Consider the following 14,440-nt stretch of genomic DNA (forward strand, 5'->3'; position numbering starts at 1 on the left):
TTTTTTTTTTTTTCATTTGTTTTAGCCACTCTCTGCTCAAGAGCAAGTTTCAGAGTTTCTCTTGATATTTTGGTCTTCTCTTCTTTTCCTTTCTTTTTAATGTCCTTTTGGCTTTCTTCATGAATGATGTCCTTGCTGTTATCACACAACTTGTCTGGTCTTTAGTCACTGGGGTTGAATGTATTAAATCACTTCTTCAGATGGTCTCTAAATTCAGGTGTGATATACTCAAGGTCATTATTTTGGCTCTTGTGGACTTGTTTTAATTTTCTTCAGCTTCAACTTCAACTTGAATTATGAGCAGTCAATGGAATTATGGTTTCACAGTCCACCCTTGGCCCTGTTCTGACTGATGATATTGAGCTTCTCCATAGTCTCTTTCCACAAATGTAGTCAATTTGATTCCTGTGTATTCCATCTAGTGAGGTCCATGTGTGTAGCTGCTGCTCATGTTGTTTAAAGAAGGTATTTGCAATGAATAAGTTGGTGGTTGTGTAAAATTCTATCATGCAATTTCTGGTGTCATTTCTATCACCAAGGCCATATTTTCCAGCTACTGACACTTCTTTGTTTCCCACTTTCACATCACTAATACCAGTAATTGATTGCATGCTTGATCAATTTTCAGATGCAGAAGTTGGTAAAAAAAAAAAAAAAAAAGTTCAATTTCTTCATCTTTGCCTTTAGTGGTTGGTGTATAAATTTGAACAATGGTAGTATTAACTGATCTTCCTTATAGGCATATGCCTATTATCCTATCACTGACAATATTATACTTCAGGATAGGTCTTGAAATGTTCTTTTTGATGATGAATGCGATGGCATTCCTCTTTGTCATTTTTGGCATAGTATACCATATGATTGTCAGATTCAAAATGGCCAATACTAGTCCATTTCAGCTCACTAATGCCTAGGATATTGATCTTTATATGTTCCAATTTTTTGAAATTTTCTTAGAGTCATACTTTGTACGTCCATGTTCCAATTATTAATGGATGTTTGTAGCCGTTTCTTCTCATTTTGAGTTGTGCCACATCAGCAAATGAAGGTCTGAAAAGCTTTTCTCCATCTACATCATTAAGGTTGACTCTATTTTGAGGAGGCAGCTCTTCCTCACCCCTATTTTGAGTGCCTTCCAACCTGAGGGGCTCATCATCTGGCACTGTGTCAGACAGTGTTTCCCTGTTACTCAAAACCATTTTTTTCAGAAGTGGACCTGGCCACATCCTTCCTCCTAATCTGTAAGCTTCAGTGAAATCTGTCGATTTGGGTGACTCTGCTGATATTTGAAGTATCAGTAACATAGCTTCCAGCATCACAGCAACAAGCCAGCACTGTACAACAGACTTACAGACGAGTGGTGAACAGCACTATGAACACTCAATAATGAACTGAATTATAGTCCCATGCAGGACTGTTATTTCTTTTCTTTTCTTTTATTATTATTTTTCATGAGATATGTAGGATGGATGATATTTATATATACACACACTCCCTTAGGCATTCCCAGATTTTGACAAACACAAATATGTAATGGGGGACCTAAGCATGCTAATAATTCATTTCCATCACAATTATACACCAGAGACTTCAGCTCCCTTCAGGTAACATGTATGAGTTGTAAACCCACCCCGTTCTTGCCCATTCATCAAAGTATTTGGGAATGCGTGTAACAAAGAGTGATAGTATTGCAAGGACAATCCTGAATTAATTTGTATTTACTTTTTAAAAAGTACATCATTTACAAACTTTTGTATTGTAGCTCTCAAAACTCCCCCAAAACCCACTGCTGTCAAGTCAATTCAGACTTACAGCAACCCTATAGGATAGAGCAGAATTGCCTATAGGGTTTCCAAGGTTGTAACATTTACAGAACCAGACTGTCACATCTTTCTCCTGTGGAGTGGCTGGTGGGTTCGAACTGCAGATCTTGCAGTTAGCAGAAGACCTACTTAGCCACTGTGCCAATAACAAATTACTTGACATATACAGTACAACTAAATGGGACATACTAATGCACTGAGACATCATTGTTGAGACACAGAGGTTTTGACCAGTGTTCTCAACTCTTGGACGATAAGCCCTGGGTGGGGAAGGGCTGTTTGGAATTACAGGAAGGGATCCATGAATCCACAGTACATCAAACGTTGTTGTTGTTGTTGTTGTTATGTGCCGTCGAGTCAAACCCGACTCATAGCGACCCCTCCTTGGGTTTCCAAGGCAGTATCACTACGGAAGTAGGATTGCCCAACCTTCCTTCCGAGGAGTGGCTGGTGGGTTTGAACCACCAGCCGTCTGGTTAGCAGGCAAGTGTCTTAGTAGTAGACTAAATAAACAGCCTGTTTTGCATGCTCACTACCACTTTTCAAATGTATACAGATATTACCACTGTACACAGATACGTAGGAATTAATAACATTCAAATTAGTGGAAAAGCTTTGCCAAATTTATAATAACTCCTTATCATTATGTACTTTCTCAGTTAAGAACTACCAAAAGCACATCTTGACATGGTTAAGGACTCCAATATAGATAATGGAGAGGTTAGAATCAAGTTTTACAATTATTTATGATTGGCTATATTTTAAGACAAGAAAATAGGTGGACAAAGACTAGCAGCAGGAAAATAGGTCAGTGTTTCTCAAATGAGGTCACTGGATCACCAATATGGAATTCTCAAGGGGTTGGTGGCCAAGATCTCTAAGGCCCTAGGGAGCGCCATGAATGAGCTCAAACTTATTTGAAAATCACAAGCATTGGTTTAGACTACATTCAAAAAAATTGTTTCTCCAACACATGAGTGCTGAGATCTGCCAAAATATTTTCTAAGAGATTTTACAAGAAGGAGAAATATATTTATCTGGATGGCAAGACCATGCACAGATGACCCAATCAAAGCTCAGTTTAGGGCACCATGATATCTAGTCTCAGCCCACACTTCAGTCATTTTCCTGGTTACTGGGGTATACTGAAGGAGCAAAACCTGGTAGTGTAGTGGTTAAGGCATTTGGGTGCTAACCAAAAGGTTGGTGGTTTGAACCTACCAGCTGCTCCCTAGAAGAAAGACTGGCACTAGTCTTCTATAAAGATTTAAAGTCTTGGAAACCCAATGGGAGTTGCTATGAATTGGAAATTGACTCGATGACAGTGAGCTTGGTTTTTTGGTTTTGGGGTGGACTGTGTCACAAGTCTGGGGCTTCAAGACAAAGTTCAGAGGAAGCATGGGATTCCCCAGTCTCTCTGCTGTTTTCTAGAAGAAGTCCCTAGAGGGTTTGGAGACTTGAAAACAGGAAGAGGATGGCCCTTACTAAAGTAGCTTCCAATTAGATAATGAAATTATTCTGTTTATAGGCTTTATAGCAATCTGAAAATAGCACTAATCCTTTTTTTGTGGAGGGACTATTAGAAGCTCTCTGATAAAGATGGAGCTTTGAAAGATGGTTTCTTGGCAATAGCTTTTGGTTAGAAACAGATAAATTGGTGATTAAAAATGAATGCATCTCTAATAGTTAAATCTCTTCAAGATGTAATGACAATATTTAGGAACAAGATTTCTTCTCTATAGGAATCTAAAAGCAAAGCAAAACAAAAAACTCTGAAAACCCAAAACACATGGGCTTTTGAGAATTATTTAAGAGGCACTGAAAATTCCAAATTAAAAATAGCTTTTACCAGGAGGAGCAAGTAGAATCAGTAATTATCTAACAGCAAGAATCAGTATGTAAAAATCCTTAAAGTCTTGTCTCGGGGACATAAGTCAACAGGACCATTTAGCCCATCAATTAGGCAATTAATTGGAATGGTTGGGGGCACAGGACTTGAAATCAGACAGACTGGCCATTTAATCCCAGCTTTACCTCTAGCCAATCTGTGTGCCCTTGGGCAAGTGACTTTACTCTCTAATGTCTCAGTTTTCTCATCTGACAAATGAGGATAATAATGGTACCCTATTCCCCACCCTCCCTTTTAGGTAATTGTACAGATGAACTGAGTGAATGCAAGTAAAGCATTTGGATCTCACCATCTGGTACAGAGTAATCACTGATGCATGTTAACAATTACTGTTAGTATTTCTACTATTTTTCTTCTATACCAAACATTTTTGGTATTGTTAAGATACTCAGAAAATTCAGAAGAGCTTTTTCTTTTTTAGGAGGGAGCACAGGTATTACTGAAGAGTGCTAAACTTGTGAATTTAAATTCTGTGTTTCCTTCAACTCCCTGTTCTGATACTACACTGTTCCCAAGGACTCTGTCCTATTCCCAACTTCCCATAGCAGGTATTTTTCCCCCATACATTTTGCCAACTCAGAATCTTCTGAATTAGATATTCCTGTAATAGTTTCAAAGGCACAAACTCCACCTCCCCAGCCAGACTGTCAATTTCTCCTGGGTTCAGTTCAGGCTATGCATCTTTTTCCTATCTCTCAGAGTGTGATACATAGTAGATACAGGGTGGACAAATAAATAAAAAGAAGAGTGTGTGAATATATAGACCACAATTAGCTCTTTTCTCCCTTTTCCTTCCCTAATAGTAAGGATGATAATAACAATAAATAGAATAATAGAAGCTTTTGGTTATTGAAAGCGTCCTATGCCTGACATAGAACTGAACATTTGAAAACTTGTCTTTCTCGATCCTCTACAACTTTATATGAGCATGTATACACTGGTAGTTGCTGAGAGAACTGTAAAGAATATTCATAGAAGCACTATGCAGAAAAGCTAAAAAGTTGGAATGAACCAAATGGTCATCAACTGATGAATGAATAACAAAGTACAGCATATCCAAATGCTGGATGGAATACTATTAGTCCATAAAAAGAAATGGAGTTCTGCAACATGGATGAACCTTGAAAACATGATGCTAAGTGAAAAAAGTCAGTTACAAAAGACCACGTTATATGATTGCATTTCTATGAAATGTTCTTAATAGGCAAATCTACAGAAAGTAAATGTAAGATTGCCCAGAGCTGGGGGGAATGGAGAATAGGAATAGGGTTTCTTTTTAGGGTGATGGAAATGTTCCAAAATTAGATTATAGTGATGGTTGTACAACTTTGTAAATATATATATTAGAGAAAAACATTGGATTGTATACTTTAAGGATGAACTGTATAGTGTGCTAAGTTACATCTCAATACAACTGTTTAAAAAATAATGGTTGGGATACAATAAATTGATTTCACAATCCCAGATGAGTCACAATACAATTGGAAATTCTTGTCTTAGAACATGCTTCACTCTCCCTCCCCTGGCCCATCTTTTCACAACCATCATGCTTTACCTGGCAAGTTAGGAAGATGGCAGTCTTTGGGTGGGGAGATAGACATACAGATGGAGAGGGGGTGAAAGTGTGGATGGAGGAATGAAAGCCATCAGGGGCATAATATCCATTATCCTTCTTCTCCAGTTAAGGAATCTTGATTTCATTTGTGACAGCAATGTGCCCAACTAAAAAACTACATTTCTCACCTCTACCAGCTACAGGAGGCCAATGAGACACATCAGAAGCCTTTGGGTGAGATTTCTGGAAGAGCTCTGTAAATGGACTGACTCAGGCAGGGTGGGTGTCTCTCATACTCCTTACCCTTTTCTTTCTTCCTGTCTCTAATTCAAACATGATGGCTCAATCTCCAGAAACTATCTTATGACCCTGGGGATGGAAGTCAGCACTAGGGCTGATGGGTCCCTGATGCTTTCTTGAGGCTACTTTGGTTGCCAACCTGTGCACTTCTTTTACATGACAGAACAAATCCCTTTTCTTAAGACACTAAATTGAGTCTCTGATACTAGCAACCCAAGGAATTTTTAAAAGATACCTAAAAACCTGCTGCCATTGAGTCAATTCTGACTCATGGTAACCCCATGTGTTCCACAGTAGAACTGTTCCATGGCATTTGGTTGTAAACTTTACAGTAACAGACTGACAGGTCCTTCTTACTTTAGATTAGCAGCCGAGTGCAAACCATTTGTGCCACTTAGGGACCTTCTTTATACTGTGGTGGCTTGTGTATTGCTGTGAGGCTGGGGGCTATGCTACTGGAATTTTAAGTACCAGCAGGGTCACTCATGGTGGACAGGTTTCAGCAGAGCTTCCAGACTAAGACAGACTTGGAAGAAGGAAGGGGCCATCCATTTCTCAAAGAATTCTCAAAGAATTGACTTGTCTCACCTACTTTGGTTATGTTGTCAGAAGGGACCATTCTCTGGAGAAGAATATCATGCTTGGTAAAGTGGAGGGTCAGTGAAAAAAGGGAAGGGCCCTTGACAAGATGGATTGACAAAGTGGCTGCAACAATGGGCTCAGGTATAGCAGGGCTTGTGAGGCTGGCGCAGGACCAGGCAGTGTTTCGTTCTGTTGAACACAGGGTTGCTATGAGTTGGAGCCAACTCGATAGCACCTAACAGCAGTAACAACAATAGCAGGGATCTTTCTAAAAGATATACCATCTAAATGAATAAAAACTCCCCCCTTCACTGAGGTTAAGGATAGACACTTCATGAAATAGCAGCCACTCTTCCACCCAGATCCTTCCACTTCCCTCATCTTCAGGAAGAACTTCTCCCTGGTCCCATCTCTAAAAGGAAATAAGGAATCAAGTACCTTGTGATTTTAAATATCCTTAGTAGCCGGACACATCTCAGTACAGAGATGCCCAAGGGGGACATGATCTTGGTCTCCACCAGGATGGTCTCCAGGATACCCCCGCACACGATGAAGCAGTCAAAGCGGTTGAAGAGTGACACAAAATAGGCCTGCAGGCCCAGGCTGTACATTTTCAGGAGCATCTCTGCAGTGAAAAGGGCCAGCAATGCCTTATTGGCAGTATCTGGCAGGTTCAGGACAGGCGTGAGACCCAAGCAGGTACATGAGAGGAAGGCAAAGAGGGAGGAAGAGAAAGAAAACACAATAATTATAATCATTGGGGGTGGGGTGGAACTCAAACACTCCTCCCACCCATTTACCTTTAGCCAGAGCAGAATAAGGATATCTTTATTGAGAAACATTAAGAAACATTTATTGAGCATTTAACCAATAACCAGTTGCCACTGAGTTGCCTCTGACTTATAATGACCTCATGTATGTCAGAGTAGAACTATTCTCCACAGGGTTTTCAATGGCTGATTTTACAGAAGTAGATCATCAAGCCTTTCTTGGAAGGTGATGCTGGGTGGATTTGAACCAGTCACCTTTCAGATAGCAGTTGTGTGCATTCACTGTTTGCATTCAATTCATCAAAGGCTTTCCAATGCCTTGTCTTCTTTACTCTTCACATCAATTCAGTGAGATAGGTACTATTAGTATCATGCCCATTTTTCAGATCTGAGAAGTGAGGTTCAGAGAGTTCAGTAATTTGCCCAAACCAAAGGGTCACAAGTAGAAGCCAGGTTGTCTGAGCCTGCTCTCTCACTACTATACCATCTCCCAGGATGATGGAACACATCCCCAGAGTACAGGGCCACGTCTGCTTGACTCCAAGGAGGTACACTGAGGAACTGCCTAGTGGGTTCCTTTTCTAGCAGTCCAGGGAAGTGTGAAGGGTGCTAACTATCCATTGAGGACAATTCCTTGTGCTCAGGGCACTATTTTCTTTCTTTGTTTCTGCCTTCCTGCTGTCTTATCCTCAGATGTTCTGGATAAGCCCACCTGAGGTACTGACAATCCATTCTGGGAAGTCAGCAGCCAAGGATCTGATAGAGACAAACAGGCTGTGGCCCATGTCCTTGTCACTTGGACCTCACAGTGACCACTGGGACAAGCAGATGGTGTGGCTCCAGCCAGGTGAGCCAAATCTGTTTACAATGAAGTCGTGATGCTACCTTAGGGCTTGAGAGCTGCCAGGCCCTTGGTATTTCCAGCACAACTCCTGCCAAGAGCCATGCCTATGGGCTGCTCACCCATCCACCTTCACCTGTGGTTATTCCTTCTCTGGGATTCAGGGCTGACTTGGGAAGAATAAACCAGGACAGAGCCAGGGGCCAACTCTCACCTTGGACTTCTGTGAGCCAGTGGGGCTGGTTGTAATGCTCTGAAGCAATGGTGAGTGTGTTGAGGAATACCAGGAAAATCACGAGCCAGTAGAAAACATTAGACTTGACTGCAGCACGACACTTTCTTCTGCAGAACCGATTCCACCGGCGCCAGTAGCGGCTGGAGAGGGGGCAAGGAGAGAAGAATGGGAAGAGGTTGGAAAAGTCAGATTTCTTTGAACTGGAAACTCACCACAGTGGTTTCCTTTCATTCAATAACTGATCTGGGCCTTATTTACTAGACTAGTGCAAGCCAATGGTGAGGAGACAGGCTTCTCATCAATTGAACTTGGCTCTGAGAGTTAGTTGTATGGCCTTGGGCATGTTTCTGAAATTCTCTAAGCTTCCATTCTCCCATCTATGAAACAAGGATAGCACCAACCTCATAGGGTTGTTGTGGAGACTGAAAACATACACAATGTCTCTGGCATAAAGTTTAAGATGCTAAATAAATGAGAAATACTTTTATTTTCTAAAAATGGCATTAATATTGTTAGTATTAAGAGTGTTATTAGTAATAGTGATGACTAGTAATTTGGGTACCATTTTAAGAAACTCATTTGCCCAAGATATCATATTAGGCACTTCTCATGCCTTCTCCCTAATTCGTTAAATAACTCCACAGAGTCAGTATTATCCTGATTTTGTAGAGGAGAAAACTAAGCCCAGAGAGGTTGAGCAACTTGGTCAATGACCACACAGTGGTTTTCCACTCAGCCCCTTCTCTTGCCCCTAACTCCATGCTGTCTCAGAGGTAAAGCATAAAGGTTTATCTGGACCAGAGGTTTTTGCTTCTACTGGATTACAGAAGCTTTTGAGAATGTGATGAATGTTTAAACCTTCTTTTCAGAAAACAGAAACATCCATGCATACATGTCACCTTTACATACAAGGTCGTGAACTATGTGGTCCTCTAAGTTCATCCATGGTCCATTTAATAGTGTCTTAGTTGGGAACTACTGTCAGTGATTCTCAAACCTGGTTGGATACAGAATTACCTGAGGAGGCTTTAAAAACCAACTAACCAAAAAACCAAACAAACCACAGGTACTAAGGCTTCACTCTGAAACCAATTAAACTCATTCTTTGGGAGTGGGGATTAGTCAGTAGTATTTTTAAAGCTCCATAGTTCTACTGTGTTGCCATGGTCAGGAACCATTAAGTTAGATGATAGCCCAGGATGCTACGATTCTTTGGTAGATGGGCTTACAACTTGCCCCTAATTTCATCCTCTTGAGACAGAGAGCATAGTTATATATGATGACTCAGTTGACCACACATTTAATACATCTCACACTGTACAAAAGAAAGAAGGAAGATGATGCCAGAGAGGAGTTCAGGAGGCAGACTGAAGAGGACCACACTAAGGACTTTGGGAGGAGGGATAATATGACTGGATTTAGTTTGATAAACCAAACCACCACCAACAACCACTGTAAACTTCTTGATCAGGAATTGTGGTAGTTAAGGTTATGTGTCAACTTGGCTGTGCCTGGTTTTGAGAGGATGGGCAGCTGGATGTAGTGATTCCCTATGATGAGACTGGCAATCAATTCCATGGTGGAATCTGCTGTGAGGAGCTGCCTTAGGGATGTGGTCTGCTTCCAGTATATAAGCAGCAGCTTTAAGAAAGGTCTCTCGCTTTTTGACATGGTTGGACACTCCATGTAGCTGAGTCTTGACCTTTGCTCAGCCACTAAAGCCAGCACTTTGAACTTGGACTTGTAGCTCAAAAACTGTAAGAAAATAAATCTCTATTTGTTAAAGCCATCCATTTGTGGTATCTTCTACAAGGGCAGCATCTGAGAGGGCCAAAACTGTGATAGTATGAAGATGATCTTCCAGTCATCTGGGTTGGGGATGATGAAGGCAGTAGCTTTATTAATGGAAAATAGGACAATAAGTTGGGAGTAGTTTTGGGAGCACAATCAGTTGTACTCTGATCTTGACTGGATGTGGAAGACAACAGAGAAAGGTATGGAAAGGACTGTCAACATTTCTAGCTAGGTGACTTAGGTATGGAAAGGACTGTCAACATTTCTAGCTAGTTGTCTTGGAAGAGAGGCACCTTTAAGCAAGGTAGGGTCAGAGGAGAAGCAGTGCTCTGGGCAGGGAGGAGAGGGGGTGGTTTAGCTTTGGAAGTGTATTTGAGTGGTGTAGGTCATTATTGTAGAGATATTCCCTAGGCAGTTGAAGATGGGGCTTCTGTTTGGGGAACAAAGAAGGCAGGAGGAGAAACAAAGGGGAATCTTAGAGCAGTAGTCTATGGATATCTGTCCTTTTTAATAAAATGACCTCCTTTTCCCAAATCTCCCCTGTCTAGACAGACATTCGTCTAAAATAAGCCTGAGGGATCTGCCTTGGAGCAGAGTTTTTCAAACCTTATACTGCAACCCATTAGTGGGTTACCAAATCTTTCTAGTAGGTCATGACTGGTATTGCGGAGAAAAAAAAAAAAAAAAGAATAAAGCAGAATAGAATAGAAAATACAAGAGTATATAACATGTAGTAAGGAAAAGCATTGTTTTTCTTTTTTTATACAAAACTTTTGTTTCCAGTGAACATATGTGTGTAAGTGTATACACTAGGTCAGGACATAAAATGTATTCCTTATTGTGGGTTGTGATTAAAAAAAAAAGGGGTGGGGGGCAAAAGCCCATGAAAATTGGCCTTCTACTTTAGGGTCCCATATTTAAATCAGAGTCCACAGCATGAGTTCAAATCTCTAATCTAGTCAGAGACAATCATTAAGATCATTCAGAATTATTTCCTATGTAGGAAATGATTGTTTCATGAAGCAGTACTGTCCATTATGGGTGAAAATGTGACTCTGCATATGGCATGTCTACTCACAGTCCATGGGTAACACAATACCATATGTAGTGTGGCCCAAAGTGGGCACAGGGCTAGTTGTGTGTGTTACATGTTCTGCCCAGTCACGTTAGCTCTCTTCTTCCAAAGTAGAAAAACCTTCAAACATCACCAGTGCCAGGACACTACCAAAACAAAAACCAAACCTGTTGCTATGGAGTTACTTCTGAGTCATGGCAATCCCATGTGTTACAAAGTATAATGGCTCTACAGAGTTTTCTTAGCTATAATCTTTACGGGAACTGATTGCTAAGCCTTTCTTCTGTGGTGCTGCTGAGTATGTTCAAATCACCAATCTTTAGGTCAGTACCAAACCAAAAACCAAACTCATTGCCATCGAGTCAGACCCGACTCATAATGACCCCTCCTTGGGTTTCTGAGGCAGTATCACTATGGAAGTAGACTGCCCAACCTTCCTTCTGAGGAGTGATCAGTAGTTGGTTAGTAGTCGAGCACAGACCTAGCAGTTTGTGCTACTTAGGAACCTCCAGGATGCTAGGGACAACTAGTACCCCGAGTTTCCAGGGATGTAGACTTCTGCTGTTATGGATCCCTCTGTCTACTTTCTAAACTGTTCTTTGGGATAGCTTGGCCACATCCATATTTCCACTCTGCCATTTTTCTACAGACTGTGAAAAATCCTGTTACTATTTCTTTGTTAAAATCTAGTATAAGTGAAAAGTACATAAAAACAGAATATTATTTCCTTAGAACTTCAGAGAGAATTAGTTTTTGGCTTGCAGAGCATGGGGAAGAGAGGATTAGTCTGGGTAGTGTTCTTATCTGATCCTTACATCACTGTAGGTGCTTGAATGGTACCTCCAGTGAGCATCAAATTTTCACAGATGACATCTGCTACTTGGGGGAATTCACTACAAAGAAAAGTACCCCTGGGTCAGAAAATTATGGTTTCCAAACACACTGTGGGATGCTTGTATCCTCCAGATCACCCTGGATAAAAGTAAGGATGGGGGAGCAGGAGGAGAGGGGTAAAGCAATGAGTTGAGTCCTCAGTAATCCTTAGTAAGAGGCAACCTCTAGAGTTTGCCAGATCTTGGTACTGAGTGGTCTTATCTTACAAGGACAGGAATCTGCTGCTTTCCTGTTGTTGGGATTATTAATACTGTAGTAGAGACTTCTTTTTTTCCCTGAAAAGTAAATTTTCAGGACAACCTCTTATCTGATGGTTAACAGCTTATAGAGTAGTTGCAAAGAATGTTTTAAATAGATATAATCTCATGTTACAGAAATCACTGATAATTGTTATTCAGGGTTCAAAATAGTCAAAGTTGCTTTTCTTTTACAACATAAAAGAACTGACTTGGAGTCAGTTTAATATGGAGAACTTGATTAAGACCCTCTTTCCCCAAGTTTGGAGTAGTGGATGCCAGTGCTACACGATGAGGCCCATCACGTGGGTCGGGAACTGCTCTCTGCAAACCCCAAAGGAGTGATTATGATAGACAGGATGGCATCCCGTTACATCGTGCCATTCCTGGGTACAATCATTCTTGGGAGTCACATGGATTTGGGCTAGGGTGGGGATGGGGGTAATTACTATCTAGGGAAAGTATTTAAAGATAATTATACACCTCCCACTCTTCAAAATATAGCTTTGCTTGACAACTGGTTTCCTGGCAACGCTTCCTACTGTATAATAAATGTAATAGTTTATTAGAATGTGTAAATTTATTTGTGTGTTTACAAATTCATGGAGGATTAGAAATTAAATGATAAAATAGGGAGGAGAAATTTGCCTGCTATTCATGTTCCCTTCACACTAAATGTAAAAGCATTTACTCCAGAAATAGAACCTTCCATATATAGACATAGGAGAGAAGGAAAAAATATGAATACGTCTAATCTACTTCTCTAAACTTCTGTACCATGGCATCCCCCATCGGCAATCTCTGCTCCTTCACCCCTGATCTGTCTGGCACATTCCCAATATTAGGCCTTCCTCTTGCCTTTCTGCCCACATGGAATAGCTCCCAACTATCAGGATCTCCATCTTCTGTGATTCTGTTTCCTATGTCCTGCCAACCCTTTAAAGTTCAGCTCAAGTCCTAGCTCCTGCATGATGGACTTTTCTAGTCTCCCTAGCCTTGGAACTGCCATAGCACTTAATATCTGCATTGCGTATTTTAGTTATACATCAAAGAAATATTTATTAAACACCTACCATGCGCTAGGTACTGGATATTCAACAGTTAACATAATAGTCGAGACTTGTCCATATGAGACTTATCTGGGAGATAGTTGTGGTAGCATAGTGCCTAAGGCATTTGACCACTAACCAGATGGCTGGTGGTTCACACCCACTAGCCATTCCTCAGAAGGAAGGATGGGCAATCTACTTCCGTAGTGATGCCACCTCAGAAACTCAAGGAGGGGTCGCTATGAGTTGGCTCCGACTCCACAGCAGTGCATTTTTTTTTTTTTTTTTTTAACTGACCAGTAAGCAGGCAATGACAATACAGTGTGCTTAGTGCTAGGATGAGGATTGATATAGGTGCCACAGGAGCACATAGAAGGGCATCTTAGCCAGGCTTGGAGGAGCCAGAGATTAGCTAGTTTTTATTTTTATGGTTCTTGCTTCCCCAATGAGATCATAAGACCCTTGAGGCAAAAGGACTGTATCTTATACTTTGTTCTAGACCCATAGTGCTTAGTGCAATCCAACTCATACAATAAGAACAGTTGGCTGACTGCTTGGTTGAGCAGTGAAGACAAACTCTGTGCAAATTTACTAACATTCTGATGACAATGCTTAAAAGCCTGCGCCTCTTGTGATCTAGGGTTGAGGGTAGGGGTAGGGGTAGTGTAAGGAGTGGGCAATGTTTCTGAAACAGTTTACTTGGCACATAATTGTTGACAGGCATCTAGAATAGATAACAAAATAAAAAATGGGAGACGCTTAAGGCTCTTCCTAGTGGCTAGAGTAAGTTTCTATCTTTTCTTTAACAGAACTAAGCACAAACACCACAAAAAAATCACTTAATTTCAGTCTTTTGTAAGTAAGTAACATAAAAGTGGACTATTGGAGGTTAGGGCAAATTCAAATTTTGCCTTGTTGCTATGGCATGGCAGAAGTAAAGGAAATACTGGCAGCACATTTTACTGGGATGACCGTCTTTCCAATTTTATAATCCCATGGGTTGCACTTCAGAAAGTGAACTCACCTCTGTAAAGCTGAGGTCTATAAATCCCAATTGTACAGGTTATTTGATTAATCACTTCAAGTTGCTGAGGACTTTCTGAACCTTTTGTTCCATAATGATTTAAATTCTATTCTGAGCTGTGAATTCCAAATGCTGCAAAATTCCTTATTTTAACTAATTATTCAACATGGAGACATGGCTTAATACTGCCCTGATATCATAAGTCTACCAATCAGCTGAATTGTCCTTAAAAGCTCCATTCTATTATCATTATTATTATTTTATTGTGATTTAGGTGAAAGTTTACAGAGCAAATTCACTTTCCATACAGCAGTTCACATATACTTTGTCTCATGACATTGACCACAATTTAC

At 40.6% G+C, this 14,440-nt stretch overlaps 1 protein-coding gene across 1 annotated transcript in view; it reads right to left on the minus strand.

The window, feature by feature from the left end:
- The window catches only part of CACNA1C (calcium voltage-gated channel subunit alpha1 C), an 806,686-nt gene that overhangs the window by 167,470 nt on the left and 624,776 nt on the right, over positions 1 to 14,440 (minus strand). Inside the window, exons 11-12 of the mRNA XM_007937025.2 lie at positions 7,995 to 8,155; positions 6,608 to 6,833 (exon numbers count right to left, since the gene is read on the minus strand). Of these exons, the coding sequence (XP_007935216.1) occupies positions 6,608 to 6,833; positions 7,995 to 8,155 (387 nt within the window). The remainder of the gene's footprint in view (positions 1 to 6,607; positions 6,834 to 7,994; positions 8,156 to 14,440) is intronic.

This window comes from Orycteropus afer, unplaced genomic scaffold (assembly GCF_000298275.1).
Source record: "Orycteropus afer afer isolate SDZICR_OR568_19922 unplaced genomic scaffold, OryAfe1.0 scaffold00040, whole genome shotgun sequence".
In the NCBI taxonomy this organism is placed as follows: Eukaryota; Metazoa; Chordata; class Mammalia; order Tubulidentata; family Orycteropodidae; genus Orycteropus; species Orycteropus afer.